General features: G+C 41.0%; 1 protein-coding gene and 1 long non-coding RNA gene across 2 annotated transcripts in view; one reads left to right on the top strand and one right to left on the bottom strand.

Moving 5' to 3' along the window:
- The window catches only part of TTLL5 (tubulin tyrosine ligase-like family member 5), a 235864-nt gene that overhangs the window by 188606 nt on the left and 37333 nt on the right, over nt 1-9925 (bottom strand). Inside the window, exon 9 of the mRNA XM_014531193.1 lies at nt 9286-9370. Within this exon, the coding sequence (XP_014386679.1) occupies nt 9286-9370 (85 nt within the window). The remainder of the gene's footprint in view (nt 1-9285; nt 9371-9925) is intronic.
- LOC106724299 lies at nt 4473-7652 on the top strand. The gene is made up of 3 exons (XR_001360057.1): nt 4473-4740; nt 5078-5247; nt 7313-7652. It is a non-coding gene; the product is annotated as an uncharacterized LOC106724299 (long non-coding RNA).

Raw genomic sequence — 9925 nt, 5'->3', positions numbered from 1 at the left:
TCCTGCCTCCGCGGCAGCGCTAAGGATGTCCAACTGCAGCTTAGTTGTCAGTGGGACATCCCCCAAGGGCTTCTGGACTGCTAAAAGGCACAGGCCGGGCTGAGGGACCCACCCCCCACCCCCAGTGCATGAATGTCGTGCACCGGACCTCTAGTACAACTATGAAGATTTTGAAATGCAGTTAAGTGTAACCATGAAGACACAAGCACAACAGCCCGGCCTGTACCCTTGTCGTGCACCGGGCCTCTCGTTAATAAATAATAATATAAGAATAAACTGTGTTTCACATACTCACAACTGTAAACCTACTTTTACCTCACCCTGTATACAGATATAGACACAGATGTAGAAATATAGATGTAAATGTGTATGTATATGTACCTGAATGTATACACATTCATATTTTCTAGGTCTGTCCATTGCAAGGACCAGAGAGCAGAGATAGCCCAGAGCAATGAGCATATCTAGCACCCAGATCTTGACTCCTGATTTCTATTCTCCATTAAAAGCCACCAGTGCTGTGCTGGTGGTGTGGCTCGGTTGGGTGTTGTCCCATGCACAAGGTTGCTAGTTTGATTCCTAGTCAGGGCACATGCCCGGGTTGCAGACTCGATCCCCAGGGGGGGGTGTGCAGGAGGCAGCCAATTGTTCTGCTCTCACATCGATGCTTTTCTCTCTTTCTTCCTCTCCCTTCCTCTCTCTTTAAAAATCAATTTTTAAATTAAAAAAAAAAAAGGGGGCAACCAATGCTCCTTAGAAAATATGATTGATTCCAGGACTGGAACAAAGAACAAGATGAGTTTGAAACATTTTGTGCTCAGAGAATAAGGGAACATGTCAAAATAACACAAAAGCCAGTTTAAAGGGGCCCCCATTGTCCAAATCTGGGGCAATTTGAGCATCAAAATAAATCATAACAATAAAGAATTATAACCCATTAAATAAAATAGGGATCCTTGCGTCCACATTGGTGTACATACATAAATGGGAAGAGGAGAAAGCTCTTTCTTGGAGTAAAATACTAAACAATAAAAGTAAAAGGAATGATGGAGAAAGTCATTTAGCCACCATCATAGTAATAATCCATTCAGGCAAGAAGCATAGATGGATATTAAAATTATTAGGTGAAAATGAGATGAGGAATAAGATACTACATGGTCTCAAAGTGTTTACTCAAAAGGTATTTATTAATTACAGAGGGAGAAACAAGTTAAATTTATAGTGGAGAAATCTGGCAGACACCATTTTAATCAAGTGGTCAAATACCACTAAATAGCTATCATGTGTCATCAGACATAATGCAATGAGAACACAGCATCACTAATGTGGCATTCTGGCCAAAAATACATAACCTGAGTCTAATCATAAGCAATTATCAGACAAACCCAAATTGAGAGACATTCTACAAAATGACTGGCCTGTAATCTTCAAAAACACTAAGGTCATGAAAATCAAAGAGACTGAGGAACTGTTCCAGCCTGGAGGAGACGAAAGAGACATGACAACTAAATGCAACATGTGATTCTGGACTGGATCCTTTTGTTAAAAAGAACATTACTATGACAGCTGAAAAATCTGAACGTGGACTCTAGATGAAAAGGTAAAAGGCTATTCTTCATAGTATTTTTACAGCTTTTGTATAAGTTTGAAACGGTTTCAAAATTAAAAGCCTACAATCAAAGGTATGTTTCTCAATAAAAATCTAGATTTTTCAGCTACCATTAAAACACACACACAAAAGATCTGGCAATACCACCTGTCTTAGTCCTTTGGGGCTCCTATAACAAAATACCATAAACGGTGTAGCTTATAAACAACAGAAAGTTACTTCTCACAGTTCTGGAGGCTGGAAGTACAAGATCAAGACGCAGGCAGGTAGACAGCACCTTCCTGCTGGGTCCTCACATGGCGGAAAGGGTGAGCAATCGCTCCAGGGTCTCTTTTGTAAAAGGGCACTAATCACATTCATGAGGGCTCCACCTTCATGACCTAATCACCTCCCAAGACCTCACCTCCTAATTCCATCACCTCGAGGGGCAGGATTTCAACATATGAGTTTGGGTGCTGGGGGAAACAAACATTCAGAGAAATTCAAGAATGAAAAGAAAGCTGAGACTCAGAAGGGCAGCAATAGAAGAATTAGGAAAGCTTACCAAGAGCAAAGATATGTCATTGGAGACCAAGGCTAAGATCATCCACACCTTTGCATTCCCCATTACTATGTACGAAAGCAAACCAGGATAGTGAAGGTTACTAGGAAAAACACTGATTCATCTGAAATATGGTGCTGAAGGAGAGCTCTATGAACACCCTGGACTGTCAGAAAGACAAACAAGTGGTTCCCAGAGCAAATGAAGCCTGAAACATCGCTGGAAGCAAAAATGGCAAAACCGAAGTTGTCCCACTTCGGGCACATCCTGAGCAGGCAGGTTTCTTTGGACAAGACAGCAATGCTGGGAAATAGAAGGCAGCAGGAAAGAGGAAGAGCAACCATGAGCTGGACTGACTCCGTGAAAGGAGCCGTGGACACGAGTCTACAGGAGCAGAGCAGGGCTGCTAAGGACAGGACGTCATGGACATCACTCACTCCCAGGGTCACCAGGAGTCGGAGCCAATTCAAGGGCAGGTAACAGCCAAACATTCAGACCATAGCACCACCACAAACCAAGGACTTGCTGGCACTGAATCGCAAATGCCTTTTAGGCAGAGCATGTGATCTCCACTTCTCCAGTGACCACCTGACCAACTTCTCCAGTGAAGGTCCTTGTGAGCATTTAAGTTTGTGCCTCTTGATTTAGGCCCTCACATACCAAATTTCATCCTATTTAGGCCTGAAAGCTTCAACACAATTTCCTTCTTAGAAATCATCTAAAAGGGATAATTCTCTACAAGGTATCCCAAGCCAAATACTTATCCTAACTCATACTGAAATTTACATGATGAATTAAGTCTTAAACCTCCCTCTGAATGAAATCAAAATTTAGGGAAAGCTCTCATGACAGAATTTTATAGCCTTGACCTATAAACAAAAAAAAAGGTGGGGGCTCCACTCTTTTCGCCAAATCTGAAACTGGGTACCAGTTTGTGGCCTACTGATGAACAGAGAACTACATGCCCTTATGACATTTCTCACCTTCCACTCTGACCTTAGGACAACTCCCTGGGAAAGACGGGAAGCTGGAGCCACTCTATCTGGCTGTGTCACTCAAAGTATGAGCTATAAGACTATGACCTGGCCGGTGTGGCTCAGTGGTTGAGCACTGACCTTTGAACCAGGAGGTCAAGGTTCAATTCTGGTCAGGGCACATACCCAGGTTGTGGGTTACAGGCTTGATCCCCAGAAGGGCGTGTGCAAGAGGCAGCCAATAATTATTCTCTCTCATCATTGATGTTTCTCTCTCTTCTCCCTTCCTCTCTCTGAAATCAATAAAAACACATTTTTTTAAAAAAAAAAGAAATGAAGGATACACTAACTGAAATAAAGAATAATTTACATGGAATCAACAGTAGAGGATAACGAGAATCAAATCAAGAATTTGGAATATAAGCAAGCAAAAAACACTCAATCATAACAGAAAAAAAAAAGAATCCAAAGATATAAAGAGCCTCTGGGACAACTTCAAGCATACCAACATTCGCCTCATGGGGGTACCCAGAAGGAGAAGAGAGGGAGCAAGAAATTGAAAATCTATTTGAAAAAATAATGACAGAAAACTTCTCCTACCTGTTGAAAGAAATAAGACATCCAAGTCCAATATGCAAATCGACCCAACAGTGGAATGACCAGTAGCTATGATGTGCACTGACCACCAGGGGGCAGACGCTCAATGCAGGAGCTGCCCCCAGTGCAGCTCCTGCGTTGAGCATCTGCCCCCTCCCCCACCAGAGGGAGGTGACTGGCAGGGGCAGGGCTGACCGGCGGGCAGCTCCAGGCCGCCAGCCAAGGCAGGTGGGGGGGACCACCCCACAGATGGCCTTGATCGCTGGCCAGGCCTAGGGACCCTACCCATGCATGAATTTTGTGCATTGGGCCTCCAGTATAGTCAATAATATTCTAATAACTATGTATGGTGTCAGATGGGTTTTGGGATGATCACTTAATAAGTTTTATAATGTCTAATCACTGGGGTGTGCACCTGAAACTAATATAATATTGCATGTCAACTATAATTGAAAAAAAATTTTTTTATAATTTAATTTTTTAAAAAACAAAAAGAAAGAAAAGAAGAGGCCAGCCCTGAGGAAACCCTGGTACAGGAGTTATCTTTCAGCAGGTGAAGCCATTCAGAGCCAAAAAGGCCTGGAGGATGGAGAGACAGCACCTCAGGCAGCCCTGCCAGAAGCCACTGGGTTTCATCCTCGCCTGACCCAGAAAAATCTTATGGGAGAGAACAAGAGGCCCAAGAGCTCTCTGATCTGCTGTCAACCAGCTGCAGCCCCGAGACTGCCAAGTGCTGCAGTGACTCGGCAGCGCCCTACGGAGCCGTCTGGGAGGGGATTACCAGCCTGATCCCCCGTCTTTAGAGCCAGAAATGACTCAAACTTCAACAGCAAGGGCCTGCCAGGGAGGGTGACAATGAGCACTGGAGAGGGTTTTCTCCCCCTCGCTGGTGTCTCTTCCCCCTTCTTGCTGCTGCGGCAGATTCTGGACAGTGTACAGCCTGTGAGGTAATATGAATTCCTTGGCAACCAGCAAGTACCTGAATTCTTTCAAAACCACAGGAATCCAGCAGAGAAAAGGTAAATATCCCCGTGGAGCCAGTGTTAATTAGCAAAGAAGGCTACTGAAGAAGGAACTGGGGGTGGGGAGGAAGGGAAAGGCATTACAAATGCTTTGGGGTCTTTTCTGAATATCCACTGAGAACTATGGCTGAGACAGTCCCCATGGGGCAGTCTCGGGGTCTTTTCCTCCCACCCCCACAGCACGAGTGGCTCTCTCCCCGTTCCCTGGAGAGACACCTTCATTTCACCCAGCTACTAAGAACTACCTATCTTCGGGTCTCTGACAACACATTTGGTTTTCAACTTAATTGTGTTTTAATTTTTTTTTTTAGGTTGTTTTTTTTTCCTGTTTCAGTGAAAATTTGGCTATTGGCTCTGTCTCAAAAAAGGTCCAGTCAAATCATTTAGACCACATACTGGATCCACCTAAAACTGTAAAATCCAGGACAAAGTCTTTTTGGTTTCCACCTCTGATAGGAAAAAAATCTACACCATTTTGGGGGAGAATGCCACCCTCTCTGGAAGGTGAGTGTCCCCTGCTGGTGCAAAGCGGCAACATCCACATGCAACTCAAAAGCAGGGTGCACCTCCAGGGGAAAATGCCGGACCCAGATGCCAGAAAGACGATTTTTTTAGATGCTTCAACATTTTGCCCATGTATAAAAAATAATGAGTTTTCTTATTTCCTATGTTAGTAAGACAACAAGAACAACTGAAATTATTAATACAGAAACAAGCTATTAAGGCTCTTTTTCTTAAGTTTAAAAAGGTAAAAAACTTACAGAAACTACTTAGTTTACAGACTTAAGAAATGAACTTAATCTTTCTGTCACCTAAGCTTTAATTTGAGTCCCAAAGAGGTGATATGGGATAAGGCCATTCTTTTGTAAAGAAGAAAACCAATTATATTTGTTGCCAGTTTTGTTTCTTTAGAGAAGATTATGGTTTTCCTTGGTGAACCTCAAAGTAAAATGGCTTAGTGATCTCATCCCAAACTGATTGTCTTCAGTAATGTCTACATAAAACACACGTGACCCAAGATTTACTAGAGGCTGCAGATCTGGAGATGCTATGGACTACTGCTGAATGTAATGACACACTGGAGCAGACCTTGAGGATTAAAGAGAAGCAGATGAATGCCAAGATATACAGGGAGTTAAGACACAGGAACACAGGCACATGGAAGTTATTGTGCAGAGCAATGTGCCCTCGAAGGACTCCAGCTAGTAGCCTGTGACCATGTACTGTCCTTTCGTAAAGCTTTTATATTCACCAACACTTTTAGGTAAACGGAGACGAAGCCCTGAGAATTCCCATTTCTTGGTTCAATGTGACCCGAGTTTTTAGAAAAACTGTTCTCTAAATTACTCTAAGAAAAAGCATGCATTTAAAAATAGACAGGGGTGGTCAAAAGTAGGTTTACAGTTGTAATACAAATAAAAAATACAATAATAAATAAATAATAACACAAAAATAAACTCTGTTTTGTGTACTCATAACTGTAAACCTACCTTTGCCCACTCCTATATATATACATACACACACTCAGTTTCCACTGAAGGCAAGAAAAGTTACTCAATTCAGTGGATTCTGATTCTGGCACATACCGAGTAGTCAAAACACTTGCATATCTGTAATAAATATTGGTATTGCTCTCAGTCTGTGTCTGAACCATTGAGGTCTTAAAATTATGCCAAATTTTACCAAAAGAGAGGGCTATTAATATTGTGAGTGAAATGTCTTTCAAATAATATGCAAAACATGTTGGTATGATCTTTTCTTTTTTAAAAAAATATATTTTTATTGATTTCAGAGAGGAAGGAAGAGGGAGAAATAAAAACATCAATGACAGAGAGAATCACTGATCAGTTGCCTCCTGCTTGCCCCACACTGGGGATTGAGCCCACAACCCGGGCATGTGCTCTGACTGGAAATCGAACCGTGACCTCCTGGTTCATAGGTCGACACTCAACTACTGAGCCACGCCGGCCAGGCAGTGTGATATTCTTGAGAAATAGTGAGTGTAACCTTGAGGTTTTGTTCCCTATGCAAGAAGTCCAACTTGTGGCAGGACGGAATCACTCCTGGGAAGGGAACAGGAGACAAGCTGGGATGAGGATGAGTGGAGGGAAGAGGAGAAAAAAGCTCATAATACGCAAGAAACTCAGATATCTAAAATTACAAAACTGAAACCTTCAGCACCTTATATATCTGAGTAGAAGTAAGAGGTATACTTTATCTTCTTTTTTTTCTAGATAATATGGGGAATTGGCTTTTAAACCTATAATTCAAAGAATGACAACACATGTGTCTACAAACACTACAGACAACTTCTTTCCTATGAATCTGATTAGAGCTAGTAGTACGTGATTAAGGACCTTTCAGGTTCAATTCTCTACCTGAAAACTGAGAAAAGTTATAGTTTTTCCCTCCTCAATTTTGAGGAGAGAGTGAAGATAGGGAATATATAAAATGTAGTCACTTTAACCAAGTTGTTAAAATTATTAACATTATGATGGTTGGGGCGTGCGGAAAGATTCTATTCTTGTTCTAACTAGCCTGGGAAACTGAAAATTTTTTAACTTTCCAGTCTTGTATCAATGCCTGCATATATGTCTGGACATACACACCGGACCTCCAGATAACCCTTTGATTATTCCCCTGAACGGCTCATGTAGACCACCTGGCATCCATTAACCAGACCACAGCATGTGACCAGACCTCCTGGGATCCACCTTCCAGACCACCTGGCATCTATCATCCAGGCCACCTGACATCTGAAAGATAACCATCCTGGACCAGTCCTAGGGCTAAGAATGCAGGACTGAAAATTTTCAAGAGTGTACTTTTTACTATAAGAACTCTTAACTTTTCTTTCTTCTTTGGAACACTCTGGGTTTTTGTCTAGCTGTGTTCCCAGTTTGCAAACTCCAAGACCCTTGAATAAATCTTTTTCATTCATTTCTAGCCAAAGCTTCCAGACTCTTTTTGAGTAACAATGGACAATTTTCAAGGAACAAGAGACCAGAACTAGGGAGCTTCTGTAACCTCCGAGTTCCTAGGGCTCAAACACATAAATCTAGTTAAGAATATGACAGAGCATATAAATGCTGTCACTGCCACCTAGAGGTGAAGGGAAGAAACGGCTCAACCGGCCAAAATCACCCTCAGATTGCAGTCACAGGATGCATCAAAAAAATTTGAGTATATGAAAACACCATTTTAAAATAACAGTTGTCAGAGTACTATAATACTTCAATAGGTAGGCTTCTTTTAATCATTATATTTCCCATCTTCGAAGTACATTTTCTAAAATATAAAACACATACAGACCAAGCTTTTTAGCTTGTCCATGACTGCTCACAGATTGCAAACTACCTTCTAAACTGCTGTTATATAAGGCCAATGCATGAAAAAAACTTCAGGGAAAGCTAGTTGATTAAAAAAAATATAAAAAATACACACACTCACATATACACACAGAGGGGAAAACATAGGTTAACAGTTGTGATTACATGAAATATAGTTTATTCTTAAATCATTATTTATTAATTATTGTATTATTTTCCATATAATCAACTGTAAACCTACTTTTGCCGACCCCTGTATATGTTGGGGGAAGAACATAAACAAAGTTAGATGCTCATTTTAAACAATTTAAAGGGTCTATGAAAATACTGTCACCTCTAAAATTATCTGGTTATGGAAAACAAAACTTCCAATTATTATCATTTGAACTTAATTTTATAAGTCACATTACCATAAAACCTAAAAAAGACCACAAGAAAAACAAAATAATATAACCACTGTAAAGTATATTACTTGCAGGTGGGAAAAAAAAAAAAAGCAGCTAATGCCTCCTAAATACAAGAGGCCCTGACTCTGGAATCAGATCCAGGAATCCAAACTCCTGCTCCACTGCCAACCTGCTGGGATACCTCAGAAAAGTGACTTCCAGCTCCCTTACCTCTCTAACCCTCAGTTTCCTCAACTGCAAAAATGCATCAGCTGTAAGGTAATTCTGAAGACCGACAAATTATCCTTTTTGTTCTGTTTTATTAATCCTCACCCGAAGATATTTTTCCATTGATTTTTAGAGGGAGTGGAAAGGACAGGGAGAGACAGAGAGAGAGAAACATCGATTTGAGAAGACATCAATTGGTTGCCTCCTGCACGCACCCTAACCAGAGCCAGGATTGAGCCTGCAACCGAGGTCCGTGTCCTTGTTCAGAATCAAACTCAGGACCCTTCAGTCCAAGGGCCGATGTTCTATCCACTGAGCCAAACCAGCTAGGCGACAAATTATCTTAATACCCTAGGGCCTAGGGTCTTCAGAACAACTGCCATTGCATGAAAACAGGATGCGATCCTGGATCGCTGCTAGGAAAGATGTGTGCTTACATACGCATAACTATTCATACATGTGCATATGTACAGTAACCTGAAGACCATCTGGGCACACTCTATTTTTCTGAGTTGAACGTAACAGAAAGAAAAAGTGATCTTAATATACCCCTTAATTGGTCCACTCTAATAAACACCCTCCCTCCAAATGTCTCTTACCTAGCCAATCCTTCTTCATAGAGATAGATGACAAGAGGATCATAGGAAGTCACAAGCACATAGAGGCGCACATCAAACTTGAAATCTAGAAAAAAATTTGAATTCACAGGAAAAACTAAGTTCATTTGTTCTGTTACAGAATAAACAGGATAATGTAACAAAGAAACATGAAAAAACGAATAGCCCTCCTCTCCCCACAGAATACACACTGTCCACACCCCTTGCCTTTTGAGGATAAATAATAATTACACATTTTGCATGTATATATGAGGATTTATACATGTATATTGTACAGTTCTCATATATATTTGTTATTATATCACCTATAAAGCACTTTCTTTTTTATTATCTCATTTCATCTTTGAAATAATCTCATGAGGTAGGTAAGGAACCAGCCTCAGCTCTAAAGCCATAGTTGTTAAGAATTTCATATTAGCTTAATAAAGACTTACTAGTGATTGCCAGAGGAAAAGGGATGGGAGGGGGAATGGAAGAGGGTGTAGAGTTGATAAATAGTGATGGAAAGAGACTTGACTTGGGGTGATGAACACACAATACAATATACTAGTATATATGTTGTATTATAGAATTGTACACCTGAAACCTATATACTTTTATTAACCAATGTCACCCCAATAAA

Source organism: Myotis brandtii, unplaced genomic scaffold (genome assembly GCF_000412655.1).
Source record: "Myotis brandtii unplaced genomic scaffold, ASM41265v1 scaffold793, whole genome shotgun sequence".
In the NCBI taxonomy this organism is placed as follows: Eukaryota; Metazoa; Chordata; class Mammalia; order Chiroptera; family Vespertilionidae; genus Myotis; species Myotis brandtii.
The sequence above is the reverse complement of the archived record's forward strand: the minus strand, read 5'-3'. Positions and strand labels throughout refer to the sequence as shown.